The sequence below is a fragment of the Scaptodrosophila lebanonensis genome, unplaced genomic scaffold, assembly GCF_003285725.1.
Source record: "Scaptodrosophila lebanonensis strain 11010-0011.00,11010-0021.00 unplaced genomic scaffold, SlebRS2 tig00000024-arrow-pilon, whole genome shotgun sequence".
NCBI lineage: Eukaryota > Metazoa > Arthropoda > Insecta > Diptera > Drosophilidae > Scaptodrosophila > Scaptodrosophila lebanonensis.
Window position 1 is genome coordinate 10812846 of NW_022060538.1, and position 19386 is coordinate 10832231.

A 19386-nucleotide genomic window follows, 5' to 3' on the forward strand; every position below is an offset into this window, starting at 1 on the left:
TAGGAAAAAGCAATAAAATCTTATACTTGCAGCTTTCTGGATGAACCTGCATCGCTCGGGTGAGGGCGATTTGCGAACACGACATGCGGCATGTCCCGTACTCACTGGCAGCAAGTGGGGTAGGTCCTAACGATAACTAAACAACGAGTTGTTTGCTTAACAAACCTTATATCCTTGCAGTTTCGAACAAGTGGATACACGAGCGTGGCCAGGAATTCAGAAGGCCCTGCGGCCTGCAAGCAGATCATGGCGATTTTGCCATCTAAGTAGTGCAATCGAACAAAGAATTTAATTGAATCTTTGACTAATTTTAAGAAAATATGGAAATTATTTGATTAAACTACCCTAAGCTTTTCATTTAGATGCGAGCGCTGTAAATCATGCTCCACATAGCTGCCAGCTGCCTTATGTGCTTACTTACTCATACATATACAGAACTATGTACTTTAGTTGTGCCTCCTCCAAGCAATCCATTGTATATAAAGCACCAGAAGCTGGCGCGCACATGCAATTATTTCAATTTCTCTCCTCTTCATTCATTTTAATTAAGGACTATTATTTTCGCCTACTGAATTTATCTACTTTTGTATATTTGTAGCTTAAAATAGTAGAAAAGAAATATGACATGGAAAATAAATTAAAATTCAAAAATATCTATCTCTTCACTAGTTTTATTTTACGACATTTTATGGCGAATGTTGCAGAACGAATGGAACATATGGGAAAGTAATTAATAACGCATCAACTGAAAACACTTTTAAACTTTGTATTTAAAACAAAGTATCGTTTTTAGTTCAATGTTTCAGGCAATATTTCAACCTCAACCTGCACGGCCATCAATCAAATGCAGCGAACCGAATTCCCCCACCACGAGTATCGGGTATCATTGCGGTAAGCCGCGCAAATGGACAGATTTGCGCCTGTTTTCCATACACAATATATATGTATATGTGTGTTTGTGTGTATGTGTGTGTGTTTGAAAGTGCAAATATGTACACAGCAGCTTAGCACGCATCACAGGATGTGACATGTTGCATACTTTTCAGCGCGCCGGAAATTCGATTTATGCTGCAAGGTTTCAGGTAAACGAACATCGATTTGTGGGTGGTTGGGCGATGGATGTGTGCAGCTGGACTCAGCCGGTTTATATTTCGTGTATTCCCTGCCAGAATTTACATTGTAATATGCAATAATTAATGAGTCATGAAGCCTAATAATAATAAACAAGCTTAGGCCGCTTTATTGTTTTATTATAAATATAAGTTGAAAAGCTAAAAGGATTGTGAAATTACAGATAAATTGTTGATATTACGAAATAATTGACAAAATGCATTCAAATACAAATTCATTTGCCAACAAAATTCCCAATGCTAAGACGTTTTCCTAAACATTTTTCTTTTATCAGTTCATACACTATTTTAAAGAACATATGGACAACTGAAATTCACTTAATATACGGTTGTTTCTTAAATGGTGAACACACAAGTTATAGAATATATACATACATTGAACAAAGCTAGCGCAACAATTTACTCTTCATATATAGCATGAACTTGTTGATTTTATAGTAGTCTAAAAAATACTGAACTGATACTGAATACGGCTCAGGTGCCTTAATATGGAAACAGCGGTCAAATAAATGAAATAATCAAAGATGTCGAACACGTTCTATGTGACTTTCGATGAGCACTTTTATTTGGTTGTCTTAAACAAGTTCACATATTTTTCGCACTTCTTTATTGCCATCAGATATCGACTACCCTGCTCGAAATTAAACACATTTTTACACGAACGGCAGTTGGCAGTTGAATAAATACATATACTTGTGAATTAAAAGACCACTAAAGAACAAATAAATTAAACGAAAATACTCAAAAAACACACAATAACTATTATATTACTTACAAATATTATATATAGCATATAGTATATTGAAACCAAATCCCAGAAAAGCAGAGTAAAAGGTGCAATAAATTAACCACACTAATATTTATTGAAATGAAATTAAAACGATAAGCTATTTAACATTTTGAACTGAAATATCAATTAATTGAAATAAAGCTTAATGATTTGATGCGAGACTTGCTAAAAAAATTCAAAGGTAGAAAAAATGAAATGAAATGTAATGAATTAAAATGCAAAAGGTGTCAAGTAAATTAGTCAACAAATAATTGTAATGGATCTATATTTGAAGTAAACAGTTCCAAATATTCATATACCTAGGCCGAGTGCAACGACATAGTGTGCTAATATTATTGCGTCCATTTTTTTATGTGGCTGTATAATATTATGTACCTGCGTGCACCTGCATTTACCTGAGTATTTAATTTATTGAATTCTGCTGGCGCATAATTTAACAGCATCCGCGTGCCAGCTGACGCGCAACATGGCATAATGCATTCCGCATTTGTTGAAATAAAAAAATGATACACTTAATGGCTTGTACGTGTACGAGGCTGTGGGTGTATAAGACAGAGGACAGCTGACGTACATAAATTGTATATAGATAGATAGCTGGTTGCCATTGTTTGCCCAGCCACACTTGCCGGCTTGTCTTTCGGTTTGTTTGCACAACTTTTTTTCGGCATACGTGACAATTTAAAATGAAATTGTGTCTTTTTTTCGGGAACTCAGCAGAACAAATAGAAAGACAGACATATGCTGGAGTTGTGGACTAGATTAGAACTGGAGGCGAGACAGTCGTTGTATGAATGGCGCGCTGTAAGCTTCACAAATTTTAAAAAAATATTTCCACTTCATGCCAAAGATGTCACGTCATTGTCAGCGCCTTGCAATATTGGCGCTCATTCTGCTGCTCGGCGTCACTGTGAGGGCCGAGTATTATTCCTCGGTGAGCAGCATGATAGTGTTGGGGGATGTGGAGCTGGAGCTGTTGATGGCCACGCGTGACTTTCTCAAGGCCCAGCAGGAGCAGCTGGAAACATATCGCGAGTAATTGTCTGCTTTTTATACTCGTATATTGATTGCCATTGATGATGGCTTTTTATTTCGCGATTAACAGTTTTATAGTGAACATCAACAACGAACATATTATGGCCTCCGAGGACTTCGATGATTATCTGGGCAACCCGTTGCACGCCTTCAAGCTGTTGAAGCGCATGGTTAAGGACTGGAAGGACTTGTATGAGAATGTTGTTGCTGATAAGCCGCTGGAGGGTAAGTGCAATCGTAGACTAGAATTTTGTATAGTAATCCGTAGGATATACTGGATATGGGAAGAGGACAGGAATGCGGAATTATAAATAGTATTGTTAATTATCCATTCCAATCGTTTGTTTATATGTAGAATCAAATCACTTTCAAATATTTTTCTTATCTCTTAACTCTCTAGAACATAAGTTCAGTACCAACTGAAGCCTAGGACCAAGACATGATTGAACTAATCTGTATTATATTTATTTATATTATAATTAAAAAAAACAGTTTTAAGTAAATTTTGCATTACTTTTTATCCGATTCTAAAGCAGTTTATGATCATTACATGGCTAAATGACTTCTATAGATAATCCTTCTTCTTGTATACCCCTTCTATGACTTCTTCCGGGAAAACTACATAAGGCTTAGCTCTGTAGCTTGGATCTAAGCGTAAAAAAACGTTTAAAGCCTGAAAATGATTTTCTTAAAATATTAACTTTATTCAACTGACTTGCGTATATTCTATTTATTGAAATAAATTGGAGAAATCCTTCATTATTCAACATTTCTTCTTTCAGATTTCCGCAAGAAAATGCTCGAATTGACCGCAGACGACGCCTTTCCAGATCTGGATGAGCTGCGCGGCGCTGTCAAGGGTCTGGCGCGCTTACAACAGGTCTATAATTTGACGGCTTACGACATGGCCGATGGCGTGTTCAATGGGATCTACGAAGGGGCTCAGCTGCAGTGGCACGATTGCTTCGATATTGCCGTGCAGCTGTTCGAACTGAAACAGTATAAGAATGCGATTGAGTGGTTTATGGTGGCTGCCGATTTGCTTCGTCAGCTGGACGAAGATGAGAAGACTAAGCAGAAGCCTTTGGCAGAGATACATGAGTACTTGGCACTGGCTAACTATCAGTTGGGACACTCGGAGCTGGCGCATGAGCTGCTGGATCCAGTAGTGGATTTGGATTCCACTTCTCCAGCTGAGAGCACTCGTGAATATTTGAACTATAATCCACCACCATCCAAGTGCCATGAGGAGCAGGGCTTCTCCTGGTTTTCGAACTACACTCGTCTCTGCCAGGGTCGACGAGTGCCAGAGTCTACAACGACGCCGTTGAAGTGCTTCCTGGATTCGAAGAGACATGCGATCTTCAGGCTAGCGCCTCTAAAAGTGGAACAAGTGCATCTGGATCCCGACATCAATGTATATCATGGCATACTAACCAATTCGCATATAGCTGGTATACTAGAGCAAGCAGAGGAGCATGTAATGCAGCGCTCGGGTGTGGCTGGCGGCAAGGACAAGAGCTTGATTCGGGACCTGCGTGTTAGCCAACAGACCTGGCTCAACTATAGCAGCCCCATAATGGAGCACGTACACGATTTGGTAGCTGCCATTTCTGGTTTCGACATGAAGAGCGCCGAGATCATGCAAGTGGCCAATTATGGTGTGGGTGGTCAGTATGAGCCGCATCCCGACTATTTCGATTATCTGTTGCCCGCCGGCTACGAGGGCGATCGAATTTCCACCAGCATGTTCTACGTAAGTGAAAGCTATATCTTTTTAATTATCTATCTTACTCTGCCCTTGCCTTAGCTCTCAGATGTAGCTCAGGGTGGCTACACGGTCTTCACAAGACTCAACGTCTTCTTGCGACCCATCAAGGGGGCCATGGTCATGTGGCATAATCTGCACAGATCCTTAAGGCCGGATGTGCGCACACAGCATGCCGGCTGCCCAGTCTTAGTGGGCTCCAAGCGCAGTAAGTACACATATTAGTTTTAAAATGCAACTTACACTTAAACCCCTCTAATTAGTTGGCAATATTTGGATACACTCGGGCCACCAGGAATTCAGCAGGCCCTGCGAACTGTTCAACGATGGAGAGAAGTCGACAGGCTTGACGCTCTAGTTTTAATAAATATATATCTTGCTTTAATTAAATCACTCGAGTTTGGCTTGCACAGTTTGAAAGTTCAGAAGTTTCAGTTGAAATCCCTGTAGGGCAGCGATATTTCATTATCACGGTATATATCACAGGGTCTCACATGGTCCTGCCGCCGTTCACGTATCCACACATTGGCAACTGCAGGGAGAACGAAAATTCGGAAAAAATAAAAGAAAAGAAAAACTGGTCGACTCACTCCACTTGTTTCCCAAGAGCACTGGACAAGCGGCGTGCTTCGTACGATAGTCCTGATCGCCAGAGCGATGCAAGTTATACCAAAATAGTAGACTGCCACGTTGAGGCGTCACCAGCAGGGGCAGGAATGGAAAAGCGGTGCCACCACCCTCCTGAACATCAGAGAGCTGCAGGAAATGGCGAACAGATGTTTAAATACGTTTAATTTCTTAAATTTATTTATTTCTATTAACGAATACCACAAGTAAATTATTATGAGTTCCTTTATCGGCATATGTTTTAATACTTTTAATTTCTTAAATGTATTAATTTCTAATAACGAATACCTCAAGTATAGTAAATTATTATGATTTCCTTTATTTAGAAAGGAATTAATATTATTTTGAAAACTTTAAAATATTCTGATTTTTCCGAGTTTTGACTTTGAACAAAAACTAAACTCAGACAGAAAGAGAAAGAGAGGGCTTTCATTTAATTGAAAATACTCACATAGTAGATGCCTGTAGCTATGCGATTGCCATCGTGATCATTCTCCAGATAGGTGTGGTGCTCAGGAAAGCTATCCCAATGCGGCTCAAAGTGTCCGCCAATGCCATAGTTTGCAATCTGTAGCATTTCGGCGTATCTCATGTCCAGTCCCGAAAGATCGCCCACATTTCTACTCAGCCTCCACATGGCCCGATGCTTGGTGTAATCGAAGCTGGCCCCCTGGCTCGTGCGATAGGGTGCTGCGGTGGCCTCGCTGCCCTCCAAGGAGTAGACCGTCGAGCGTTGGATGTGCGGACCCGCTAGACGTTTCAAAATACGTATGTCGCGGGCGCTTACCACTTCATGGGCCTGCACAATCAGGGGATCGAGATGCAGTTCTTCCAGCTTGTAGGGCTGCAGGAGCCGGAAGGGCACCTTGTTACTCTGGTAGCGACAGCGCAAGGGCCGCTGCGAGCGTGCAGAGGGCTTTAGTTCGCCACGACAGACTTGCTCGTAGAGGCGGAACTCCTGCGAGATGTGATAGTCGGTAGGTGAGCGGACGGTCTCGTGAAGCAGACCATGCCTGACTCCATCTCTGATCAGCTCCTCAAGCAGCTCACGTTTCTCGTACAGATGAGGTCGCTCCTCCGGCACCAGGTATAGCACATAATTGACCAGATCCAGGGCGTTCTCATAGTCGCCCAATGTCTGATGATATTCTGCTACAGACTCCATAAAGTCCAGCGAGCCGGACTCTGTACCATAGCTCTGAGTTGCCAGCAGCTGCATTGATTGCTTCAGCCAAGGTACGGTGTTGTTGTAGTCCCGCATTGTGTACAGATGTTGGCCAAGCACGAAGCAATCCTGCCAGGACATGCCAGTACTGCACAGTCACATTATGAGGCAGTTTGCAAAGGTGAAGCAAATAATGTGATTAGAGAAAATAAATAGAGAAAATAATCAAAAATGATATAATTATAAACTTAACTAAAAACGATTAATGTTATATAAATAAAATACTGAATATATAATATATATTTTAAAAAATAGTGTCTTTCAAAATTGTTGCCATTTACATCAAATTAAAATTTTCTAGAACTTATATTTGTATAACTTAAATTATGAAGGTAAATGTAATATAAATTTCAAAATGTCGATCTCCGTTTAGCAAACAAATATTGTTTAACAAACAAATCATTTGACAAACTGTACCTTAATGTTCACTTGATTAAACGATCTCGAAAAAAATAGTATTATAATATTATACCTAATGTCAAACCAGTATTTCGAAATGTCTATAGATAGCTAAATTACTGCCAAAAAGTAAAGAGATTAGTAATGCTATAAAATGACAATTTGTAAATATTATTTGTTTATACTTGTATATGCATGTATTTATAAAAGATATTTTTCTATTTCGTCATTGTTTTATTGAGCCTACCACTCGTAATTAATCAACGTTCTTGATCAGCATAACAAAACGAGTAGACATATCTGAGTGTCTGTCTGACGCGAGAATTATGGGAATGGGTTATAAGTATATAGTTGAATAATTATAATTATAATCATTTTCTGATCATATAAAATATCGTCACTATTATTTTTAATTCTCTTTAACTTTTGTTATCGTGAAAGAGGGAAGTTATGGGCAATTTATTGTTGCAATTTCTATATTGATTCGATTCTAAAATAAATGAATAGTTATAAAACGAGAGTCCCAGCAAAAACTATAACATATAAAGATAAAAAGAAGAACTAATAACAAAAAGATATTAACAATATTAATTGCTTTAGTTTATTAATTGCTTTAGTTTTTGTTATTAGTATAATTTTATTTGTTTTTGTATATAACAATAGTAAGTGAGTTCTTTAAAAGTTTATATATTTGTTTCATTGGAAAAAAGTCCAGCCATTCTTATTGTCACAAAACAAGAAAAAACAAAAATGTTGACAGCACAAATATGTCAATGGAAAAAGTTTTGTGTGTTATGTCGTTGATATTAATTTTTCAGCAAACACTGCGCTTGAATGTCTGCAAACATGTGCAGCAACTACTTGTATATAAGAGGTTGAAAGATAAAATTGAAAATGAATTTGAAAGCTGCCCATCAATAACTGCTATATATATATACTTTATATATATGTATTATATTGTTACAAACGACTGAAAATATTCAGAACAGGCACCTAAATATGTATTGTAACATACTTCTTTAAAGTTGAAAGTTTATTTGAAAATGTTCGCATTTGGAGACTTTTGCAATTTATTGTACACATATTTAAGATATGTTGTATGTAGACTTGCAATAGAATTTGGCCGAAATGGTACCCATTCTTCTATAATTATAATTAGATTTCTTACTCAATGTTATTACTGAGACTCTTAATCAGATATTGTTGTTAATCCACACCCTCCCTTTTCGACCGCCACTCACCCATGCTTGATGCCATTCAGTATGCCACTCGCCAGCTCGGCCACGTCCAGCTGATAGGTTTGCTGTAGTCGCGTCAGAGCCAGAGCTGAGCCCACGAAGTCCTCGTGGGTGGGGAAGCTCAAGTTCTGTTGATGCTTGGCCATGGCCTCGAGGTAGTCTATTGTGTGGGTGCGTGTTTAGGGGGATGGGGCGTTTGAGAACAATGAGGAAAGTGCGATGGTCAGATAACAGTTAACAGCAAGTCATTGTGCGCCACTAGGCGTATGTGTGATGGATACGAACTTGTGCGACTCGCCTCCCTCTCCACGCTATCCGAGAAGGTCTGCCAATCGCTGTGCAGGCGCTTGATCAGGCGAAATGCATTCACCGGATTGTTCAGGTAGCCTTCGATGCTATCGGCTGCACTCAGATGCTCCACTTTGATGGCATCGATTTCACTTCAACGAGAAAGAGAAAAAAATGAAAATGAAAAAAAGTTCAAACATCAATCACGTTTAAGTTTTAAATATTTTGTTTTTGCATAATATTTTGGGTAAATAAAGCATTTGGTAGCCGACTAATTTGCATAATATCGACATCTATTTGCAGCTTAATTCGCCGGCCAGACTCGTATGGAAGTGACGCAGTTTTCCGTTGTTTGCTCACCACTAACTAATTGTTTTTCACAATTCCCATTGATTAAAAACTGATGCAGAGCTATTAAAAAAATATCAAGCCACCTGTATAATACGTATATAAATTGATAATTTACCAAATGCGCCAAATTGATGATTTATTCTGTTTTGTTATAAATTTTTAACGCATTTATAGTCCCGCCAAACGCCATTCAAAATCAATAAAACCGAACTCATATTTCACAGATACTCGTACAAATGCCGGCGCATGCAGCTGGTATCTTTGGAGGAACTTGTGGCTCGGCTTTTATGGCGTTAGCCATTAAGAAACTACGGCACTTGGTGCTGTTTCAACACCTCGGGGCCATAAATAATGTGGCTATTGTGTCCATCAAGCATTTCCAATTATCTGACTTCACTTTTCAGATTAGTGAGCTCAGCCTTTGGACATACAAGTACCTATAAATGCAAAATTTCTCGCTCTTGGTGGGAACTCGTATTTTGCGCTTAAGCTAACCAGTTCCCTCGCCAACAAAATAAAAACAATTTAAAATATAAATTACAATTTGTTTAACGGTGCATTCAGAATTATTTGTCACTAATTCTGAGCCGGTTTCATTCTGGAAAAAAATATCACAATAATATACTGCAGCTAAATACGCCATATTTCTTGTTCCATTTCGGCATCATTGACCGATTTCTTTAGTTCGGCTACCATCGAATCATAGTCTTTTTGTGTGCTCTTGATAAATGGGCTTTAATTGCCGCACAGACAGCTCAGTAGCTATTTGATATCGTTTAAGCAGCAAATCGATTTCAACAGATTTTATCTGTCTAGCTATTTGGTAAGCAAATGCGAATGTCGGAAGCCCCGGGAGGAAAAAGACCGCCGGGAACGCAACTCTGATGGTGCATGTCATGCCATAAAAATGCAATTAAGAGAACGAGTTGAGGCACCTCAAGGCTCATAAAAACCTCAACATTTAGCAGGTAATAAAACTAATAATTAGAAAAGTGTCTTTTATGGCCAAATTATTATACTATTATTAGCACAATTTTTCAACAAAATAACTAATAATTGGATTTTAAATTCGAAAATAATTTGTATTATTATGTGTTTTCAATAGAAGGCGCTTTCAGACTCCACCCTAGACAGCAACAAAAATAAAGCTTAATTTCTTTTCATGAACAACGTTAAGAAGGAAAGGTAGTGATTATTTGATATATTTCTTAAATACTTAAAGTTTTGAAATAAATACGCAATAAATGTGAGCAAACAATGACAGATGCTTAGTAAAGATAAAATATATTGTCGCAATAAAATGAAAATCATATTTTTGAATGATTATTTCATGAAATGACTCGCTAGAAATATGCCCTTAAAGCCTAAATGCTATCCAAAAAATGTAAATTTTGTAATGTTTTATGTCTTATAGTATTAACGTTGTAGGCGAATTTTCAATTGAATTGATAATTATTATCATTATAAAATATAGATTTATAATTATTTGAATTTAAACGACTTCCAGCAGATAGTTAATCATAGACTGATTGCCAAAAAATATTTTTAAAATATTGGACCAATGCCTCTTGTTACTTTTATTGCATATTGATATACAAATTGTAGTATCTCTATCATATTCAATTTATTATTCAAGCTTATGTCGCAGAATTGTTTGCAATTATTTAAAATCCCATGTCTACAAGCAAAGCCCCGTACCGCGATAATTACTAGATGTGTGAGTGAAAAATGTCAAGCATCAGGGGTAAAATAAAAGGCATCATCTGTCTGCCAACCGGTTTAGTGAGAACTTGGACTTGTAATTAAATGAAATAATAAAGTGTCCAGTCGTGCTTAACAAACCAAGTCGCTTTCAATCGCAGAAAAGCAACAGCTTGTGGCCTTTCCGAACGCCCAGGCAACAAAGCCATCAAGTGACAAAAAATGTGACAAAGAATGAAAACCACAACAACAACAAGAACAACAACAAAAACAGTAGCAACAACAATAAAGTGAGGCCCACCTGACAGGTCGGCAAAACTGCAATTAATTAACAACTGGCGTGGGCGAGGTATGAAAAAAAGAAGAATAGTATGCTTATTAATTTTTATAAAACAGCAACTCATAAGCCCATGCAAACAAACCCACAACTAAAGCTTATATTTGGTTATAAATATTTCTTGTAGGCTGCCCAGAGCTTAAATATTCACTCGAATTTGGATTGTTACTGAGCAGAAAAGGCTACCAGAGCCAGCTACAAATATGTGTGTTTATATAAATTAGAACAACTTGCTGCCATATGTGAAAGGCATGAAAGAAATAGAAAAAAAAAACTGCCAGAAGCTGCTCCAGTTGCTGGCCAAAACTTTTAGTTCCATTAAAATGTTATGAGTTTATAATTAAATTCCTTTCGTTTCATTCATGAGGTTACCTTTGCAACGCCTCGGCATGCTGACTTATTTCATTCACATAGTTCTGTAGCTCGGCCAGGAGCACCACCTCAGTGCGAAGAAGTTGGCTCAGACCACTGGTCGAGCTATAAAACTCGGCTGTGACGCAATGCAGCACGGCGACTAGGACGGCAAGTGTTGCAAGCATCTTCATTGTTATTTCTGGGAGTTTGTTTTTATTACACTTTCCGAAAATGTGGCCGGCTTTGTCGAATGAGGCGCATGCGCAGCGCTCTACCTTGCTTTCTAAGCCGCGTCTCGTATCGAACTGCGGGCTTAGCTGGTGAGCGGTGCGTTGAAAACCATCATCGAGTGGATCTGAAAAAGCTTGAGGCGTTTGGTATTATGCGTGTGCCCGGCGGTGTGACGAACTAGTACGGAACCAGCAGTTCAGAGGCCTGGCTGTTATGCAAAAGTTATAGTTACAAATATTATTTTTAAATTAGACATTAACTATTCTTGGCATGTTAGATTGATAAAGCATATTAATTGCATTAATCCAGTGGTTAGAGAATTTTCCGGCGATGACTGAAAAGATAATTAAGTAAAGTGAGTTCGGCTTATTATATTTTGGTTTATTAAAACATTAGTTTTTTAATATGAAACCTATTTTATATGTATTTTGAAACTTTTCTATTGCGGGCTATTTCTTTTTTGCTGGTGATTTAGTTCTTCAAAGTTCTTAAATGTTATCTTGCCTTAAATCCAACACATTAATGAAAGTTATTGTATTAATTAAAGAAAAATTGAAGTAGAAAACAATACATTATTTTACATAACCCATGAATAAAAATATCTTAAATCTTTTTTAAAAAAAGTTAAAGATAGGACTTTCCGTTGTAGTCTACAAAGATATTATTGAATTAATTCAAATGCGATAACGAAAATATAATAACGGTGCATTCCAGCTAGACGAACTGGTTCATACGTAACAAGATAGTTCTCGAAAAAATCAATAAATAAAGTACAAGTCCAAAAGAAGATTCTTTAAGCAAGAGATAAACCTTTAGCTTTAAAAACTGCGTTACAAACTGGTTCATCGGCACACACATGAGTCTCTAAATAGTTCATAAAAGTGACTGGAACTAGTTAGAAAGCGTTCACGCCGCAGTTTCAGATAAAGTTTCGGGTAATGTTTAAGCCGCCAGCGTTGGTCACGGCCTATTTTGGTTTTTTTTTTTTTGTTTTTTTTTGGATTGTTCATAGAATTGCCCTCAAGGGTGCCGCATGAATGGCGATGGCATGTCGAGAAGGCAGGCAGCAAGGTCAATAAACCAACAAGAAGGCAACTCATGTAAATAATTTACGGCACTATTTTTTATTTTTGGCAATTAAACTGAATGTACAACTTAATAAGCAGTGCCAAGTCAAGTCAGCCATGAAACCTTTCCACAAACTGTCTTAACGTATTTGCCTCAGCAAGTGGCTAGGCATAATCACAAGTTAAAGTTTTTGTCTTCTTCATGCCGTCGCCTTCTAATTACTTTCACTTCATAGGCTCGTCAGACGCCATTTGGCAGCTCCGACTAATCGTACACGATGCCGATACTAATATGCAAAACAGCCGCTAAAACTTTGTCCATGAACTTGTTTATGCTAATTGCCGGCTTGCTTGGTTCATCCCATTATCGCGGCTCGTTCTCTTGTTTGCTCGGTGTTTGCCGAACCGCTTCGAGTGAGACTTCCAACAAGTTATTGAGAGACAGCCAAAAAAAAAAAAATAACCAAAACAAAACCGAAACACGCTCAAACTTAGCTTTCGCATTGAGTCAAAGTTTCTGATAATGGCAGCGCAACCCAATAAACATTTTCTGCGGCTTTAAACGAAAACAACGAACTGAGGATTTATTTTATTTTATCGCTTCATAGTCCAAAGAAATTTCATGATCCCGATAGACATCACAGGGACGTGCAAAGGTCTGTGTGGCCTCATGAATCCAAACGTTGCCAACTGAAAAAAAAGATCAATAATATATTTATATATATTTTATATTATTTCATATTTAAGATAAATTGAATAAATTAAATTACTTAAGCTCATATCCAAGTTATGGGACCATTTAAGCTGGCATTACATAGCGAAGTTCAAAATCCTAAAACTCTCAGCACATTAAGGTCGTAAAAGAAGAGTTTTCAGAACAACTAATCGATTTTCAAAGATAAACTGAGCCTCACAAATGCAATTGACAATTTGAAGAGTTTTGTGCGATTTGATATCACAAATTTGTTTTGCAGAAATTCAGCCTGCTATTCAAATTAAATTGTATAATACATGTCTTTTGATTTTGTTCATATTTAAATTGGATCTTAAACAAAATATAAAAGAATAAGAGCAATTTATTTTTCCTTGAGAAACAAAATAAAAAAAACATATTTAAATCTGAACAAAGTTTTTGATATTCTTAAGAAAAAACACCCACAAAACAATTTGAACAAAAACAAAACAATTTCTATGGTTTATAAAATAGGTTGTCCTAAACGTTAACTAATTTAATTCGATTGGTTCGTGTTTAACAATGGATAAAATCCACAAATTTCTAAGAAACGACTATCACAAAAGTAAATGTATAAACATTTTCAAAAAACGTATCACTATTTATATCGCAATTAATATCGTAAGAGGAAACTATTTGGAGACGTACTATGCTCGTGATTTTGACACACATTTTGCCAATTATTTATTATGAAAATTGAATTATTATATAATTATAAATTATATATAATAATTATAATATTATATTGCAATATTTTTGTTTGATTTGGATTCTAGGGCGTGGCAGCTAATGCGAATTGTCTTTTGGTATATAGAACTCAGGAAACTAAAGGAAATCAAAATTCTCGCAGGTGCGATAGACACGTTTCAGTTTTAGTTTTAATTAACATGAAGGTATGACTTATTAAATAAATAAATTAAGACGTCGCCTACAGGCGGAAAACGCGAGAATTAAAGTAATCGCATGTTCTAAAGATGATCAATATCCCGTTCGCCGATACAGAAGTATGTTGAAAAAAAAGTAAAACAACTAAAGAAAGACAAATCCAATATGTAAAGTATACCTTTAACTAAAAAAACGCCATTCGAACAAGTTGTGATCACTTTTTTGTTTAGGTTTGAAGGTTGAATTCTCTATTTTCTTTTATCATTCAAATGATTTGCGAATTTCTTAGAAATGGAGATCTTTTTATAGACAAACAAGACAAACTCACTAGCTTTTGTTTAGTGCCTCATCTAATTAAAAATTTGCATTTAATCGAGGCGCAATAAAATGCTCGTTACTTACTCCATTTGCTGCCCTTGAGCACCGGACAACCGGCATGTTTGGTGCGGTAATCCATGTCTGACGATCGATGCAGATTATACCAGAAGAGTACATTGCCCAGCTGGGGCTTCACCGCAAAGTTGAGGAATGGAAAAGCTGTGGCACCGCCCTGCTCCACATCAGACAACTAAAATAAATGTTATTACAAGTATTAATTAATGTTTACAAATGAATTGCTTAGTGCGAGCTCACATAAAATATGGCTGTGGCTATGCGATTTCCCTCCTCGGCCGGATAATGGCTCTCATCCCGAAAGAAGTCCCAGTGCGGCTCGTAGTGTCCACCGACGCCATAGTTTGCCACTTGCAACTGCTCGCAATAGGTCATGTCCAGGCCAGAGGCGTCGTGCAAGTCCTGGAGCATGCCCAGCATTGTTGGATGCGTATTGTAGGCCAGCCAGGCGTTTTTGCTGACCCGGAAAGCGGACTTTTTCAGCTGACCGCCGGGCAGCGGGTTAACGGTGGAGCGTTGCATGCGCGGCACGGCCATTTGCTTCAACTCTACTATTTTCTCCACACTCAGCATGTCATGGTAGGTGACCACATACGGATCCAGGCTATGCTCCTCAATCTTGAAAGGCGCCAGCAGCCGAAAGGTATTGTGCCCCCGTGCGTAACGACAACGAAGTGGACGCTCCTGGGCGGCTGAGGGGCCGACCTCGCCACGACAAACCTTCTCATAGTGGGCGAACTCTTCCGTCAACTAAAAAAAACTGAGATTAGTCAGCTACAACGTATATATAATGTGTTTCCGGTACTTACACTGTAGGGATCTGAATGCTTGGGCAGGTGTCCCCCCCACACATTTTCCGCCCAGTCATCGTCCTCATCAACTCTGGTGGGTGTTGGCTGAGCCGCCTTATCGCCCAAGTGCCAGTTTCGTATCCGCTTCGGATCAAACTCCAGCACACGTTGACTGAGCTCGTATGCCGTGTCGAAGTCCCCTAAAAATGGTTCAATCAACGGCCTGCTCACAAACATTTACAACAGACTTCTAAATTAAAATTAGACTGGTTATGGGAAGGGACCAGGTCAATGGACTCCATTCTACTTTGGTTTTGATATCAAAAAGCAGAACCAACTGTTATTATTGGAACTATTTTGAAAGTTCAAATGTTTTATAGCTTAATTTAAAAATACAACTACATTTAATAAAATTTAACTTCTATTGAAATATATATTAAAGAGTAAATCAAATTGGTTTGAGCTTCGGAAGATGTTGAAAATGTGACATTTAGTACAGATTCCTAAATTCAAATAATTATGGGTCTATCCTACTTTCCGTTTGATATTAAAGAGTAGAACCAACTAACTATTTGAATTATTCCTCAAGTTTTAAATATTTTTTAGGCTTGTATAAACTTTATTTTAACAATTTTGCAGGTCTTGACTTAAGTTAGCACACATTTAAATTGATTTTAAATTAAAGCTGCATTTGTGAAAATTGACAGTTCAAATTAAAAATAGAAAAGCTGGACTACATTTTGGTAAAAATGAAGTATTTTTATTTATTTATTAAGTGTTGCTATGCGATGGAACTCGACAAACGAACAGTAAGAACAAGCTATACCTCCGTGGCCTTAAGCTACATTTTAGTAGAAGTTAAGTTAGATATCAACCTAACCTAACATATACAAGTATTAAAGAGTAATTCGAATTTGTTTGCTATAGAAAATTTGGAAAATGTGGCATTTGAAGTTCTCTTAAATAAGACCAGTAAGTCACATTCCAGCAAAATATCGCTCTATGTATATCTTTTTTTTAATGAAAATTCTTTGAGATAACAAAACCCTACATCAATATTGGATAGCAATCAAGCAATGATTGTTGACAATGTGCCATTTAGAATACAAGTAGTTTTATTTTAAAAACTGTCCTCAGACTAACTAAATACTAAAGAAAAACACAGTCCACTCTGATTCTCGAAACAAACAGGAAAAGCTGACCAGTCTAATGTACAGTTTTGTGTGTTGAGTGCTCACCCATTTGGAACAAAGTCTTTGCCACCAGCTCCATGCTATTGAGTGTGCCAGCCTCAGGCAGGATGTGATGTGGCTGGCGTTGCCGCAAGCGCTCCATGGATTCGCGCAGCCACACTTTGGTATTGTTATAGTCCTCCATTTCAAAGAGTTGTTGACCCAACACGAAGCAATCCTGCCAGCTCATGGCAGTGCTAAAAATAAAGTCGGCATAAAAATGAATTGATTATGATGCAGAACACACCAACTCACTAGCACTAGCACCAGCACCAGCACCATGCCAGGACCATTCTCACCACCAGCTTCATATGGCAGCACACAGTGCGTGTGTGTTGGTTATTTTTAGCCTGCCTGAATGGTTATTGGCTTTTCGGCCACACACTCCCACACACACTCCCACTTTCCCACACTCACCCATATTTAATTCCATTCAATATGCCCGCAGCCACTTGTGCGACGTCCAACTTGTAGGTGCTCTGTAGGCGGACGAGCGCCAAGGCGGCACCATCCACGTCCTCCTGGCTGGGGAAGCTCAGCGTGTGGTGGTGCTGTGCAATCGAAAATGCTGCCAATGGAAAATTATAGCTGATAATTGCGGGGGCAAATTGTTTCTGACTTACGCATTCTACTGCTCATTTGTTGCACCCGCGCCTCCAGCTCGGTCCAGTCCGTACGAAGGCGCTTCATCAGTCGATACACATTCACCGGATTTGTCAGATAGTTTTCCATACCTTTGCCGGCCAATTCATGCTCCAACTCTATGGCCGATAGTTCACTGTGGGAATGGATAACGTGATCAACTGGCACAGCAGCAAAAACAACAACAACAACAACTTTACCAGTTTGACCGATTTATGATAGCGACTGCGATGCCGTCGACTCTTTGTCGTCATAAAAGCAGACAAGCGGACAAACGACAAACGACTGTACCGGCTTAATTAATTCTAATTTATTTGTGATTCTACTACATAATATTTTTTATGATTTTTCTACTTTTTGTTGCGATAAGCGCAAACGAAAGCGAAATGTGAAACCAGAAATTCGATCACCCCAGGCCAGATAAGGCTCAAAATTCAACAGTGCAGGAAGCCCAGATTCTTAAATCATAAATTTAAATATAGCTATAATTTTAGAGATTTTTATTTGGGCATTTTCATTTAGACATGCATATTGAAAGTGAATTGAGGAGTGAAAAATTGACCGAATTTCGTGCAAATTATTTGTCTGTCATGTTGAAACTATAGCTTTCCAATTAACTCAAATACTCATATTATATAAGCTACGTTTGACGAACTTAAAGAACTATTTTCAGATAGCAGAATAAATGGTTTAAATTTTTCCAAAAATTGCTGTATTTTGAATAATACTTTAAAAAATGACTAACTAAACATCCTCTTTGTAGTTATTTCTTTCGGTTGACGAAAAAATTATCTTACGTAATAAAATAGTATTCGATTTAAAATAAACTATTTGTTTTTATATAAAATTAATAAACATAAATTATTGATTTTGTAATTTTTGCTTTCTTACCTAAAATAGGCGTATATTACCTCTTTGAAAACAAAATTTTAGTCACAATATTTGTTTTGAATAATACTTTAAAAAATGACTAACTAAACATCCTCTTTGTAGTGTTTTCTTTCGGTTGACGAAAAAATTATCTTACGTAATAAAATAGTATTCGATTTAAAATAAACTATTTGTTTTTATATAAAATTAATAAACATAAATTATTGATTTTGTAATTTTTGCTTTCTTACCTAAAATAGGCGTGAAAATATTGCAATTATATTGGAAAAATAAAATATATCACCTCTTTGAAAACAAAATTTTAGTCACAATATTTGTTTTCAAGTAATTTAAAAACAGATCGTTCGAGAACTGATGCTTTGGTTAAAATAAAAGTAATTAATCAATCCGCGTTATTCGACGATGCTTTTAAAAACGAGCTAATTTTTGAATATCGATTCTAATTGCAAGAGTTTCATAAAATTGACTAAATATATGAATTTCTCGCAGGTAGTTGTTCTTAATTTAGGTTATTTATGAGTACCTCGATCGTAGAAACTAGACTATAATATGGACGAATAGGTTTGATCTTTAGACTCACTATATTTATCCAGATATTCTTAAATGTATTTTCTGTTTATAAATTATATTTGGCAAATATTCCTGACTTTTATGACCGGACCTTTTATTTTATTCAAACATTCAACACCTTTTCTCAGAAAACTTTTTAAAAATGAATAAAAATATGTGAATATTATATTAAAAAATCTACATTTCCTTCTCAGTCACTCTAGACTCTAAATGAAAAGCTTTCTGCATTTCTATAAAGTAGAGTATCCACTGAATCACATATGGCACTCTTGACTTTTATGGCTAATGAGATAGGTATTGGCACTCACCTTTCTAGCTGTTGAAGCCTGGCCTTCGATTTGCTCAGGTGTGTGCTTAAGTCCCGCATTAAAATCTGTTCAGTTTGCAGCAGTTGCTCCAGGCCTGTAATGGACGAGAAGTAATCGGTGGCCCCGGAGCAACTGCCAAGGCTGACAAGGAGCCATAGAGACAGCAAGAGGCGTGCCTGCATCGCAATACGAGTATATCCTTGTAAAGTATCCTTGCTTAAATGACTTTAAATGCTAACTTGGTGCGCCCTCAGTTCTCCGTTCGTCTGCAGCTCAGCACGTTTCACAGCCAACTGACTGTGTTGTTGGCCGATTCTCGGCTGCCAACTGGTGGAGACATCAAAAGATCGCATAAAATCAGCGACTACAAGTCGTTTAGCACGCACACGCGCTGGATCGATAA

The 19386-nt window shown here is 37.5% G+C and overlaps 4 protein-coding genes across 4 annotated transcripts in view; 2 read left to right on the forward strand and 2 right to left on the reverse strand.

Moving 5' to 3' along the window:
- The window catches only part of LOC115620579 (prolyl 4-hydroxylase subunit alpha-1), a 30953-nt gene extending 30300 nt beyond the window's left edge, over positions 1-653 (forward strand). Inside the window, exons 10-11 of the mRNA XM_030513879.1 lie at positions 33-119; positions 181-653. Coding sequence (XP_030369739.1) covers positions 33-119; positions 181-266 — 173 coding nt within the window. The 3' untranslated portion in view covers positions 267-653. The remainder of the gene's footprint in view (positions 1-32; positions 120-180) is intronic.
- A 2114-nt stretch (positions 654-2767) lies between these two features.
- Positions 2768-5116, forward strand: LOC115620258 (prolyl 4-hydroxylase subunit alpha-1). Its single transcript, XM_030513408.1, has 5 exons — positions 2768-2952; positions 3023-3177; positions 3735-4708; positions 4763-4928; positions 4984-5116. The coding sequence occupies exons 1-5, from the start codon at positions 2768-2770 to the stop codon at positions 5076-5078; spliced, it is 1575 nt and encodes a 524-aa protein (XP_030369268.1). The 3' UTR covers positions 5079-5116.
- Positions 5114-11431, reverse strand: LOC115620259 (prolyl 4-hydroxylase subunit alpha-2). The gene is made up of 6 exons (XM_030513409.1): positions 11259-11431; positions 8495-8649; positions 8213-8369; positions 5799-6660; positions 5311-5476; positions 5114-5252 (listed from the first exon to the last, which is right to left on the reverse strand). Exons 1-6 carry the CDS (start codon positions 11429-11431, stop codon positions 5152-5154), a joined length of 1614 nt encoding a protein of 537 aa, XP_030369269.1. The 3' UTR covers positions 5114-5151.
- Positions 11432-13127: 1696 nt separating this feature from the next.
- On the reverse strand, positions 13128-19165 carry LOC115620260 (prolyl 4-hydroxylase subunit alpha-1-like). Its single transcript, XM_030513411.1, has 8 exons — positions 18984-19165; positions 17196-17350; positions 16990-17140; positions 16579-16769; positions 15359-15540; positions 14790-15299; positions 14559-14724; positions 13128-13228 (listed from the first exon to the last, which is right to left on the reverse strand). Exons 1-8 carry the CDS (start codon positions 19163-19165, stop codon positions 13128-13130), a joined length of 1638 nt encoding a protein of 545 aa, XP_030369271.1.
- Positions 19166-19386: the final 221 nt, after the last annotated feature.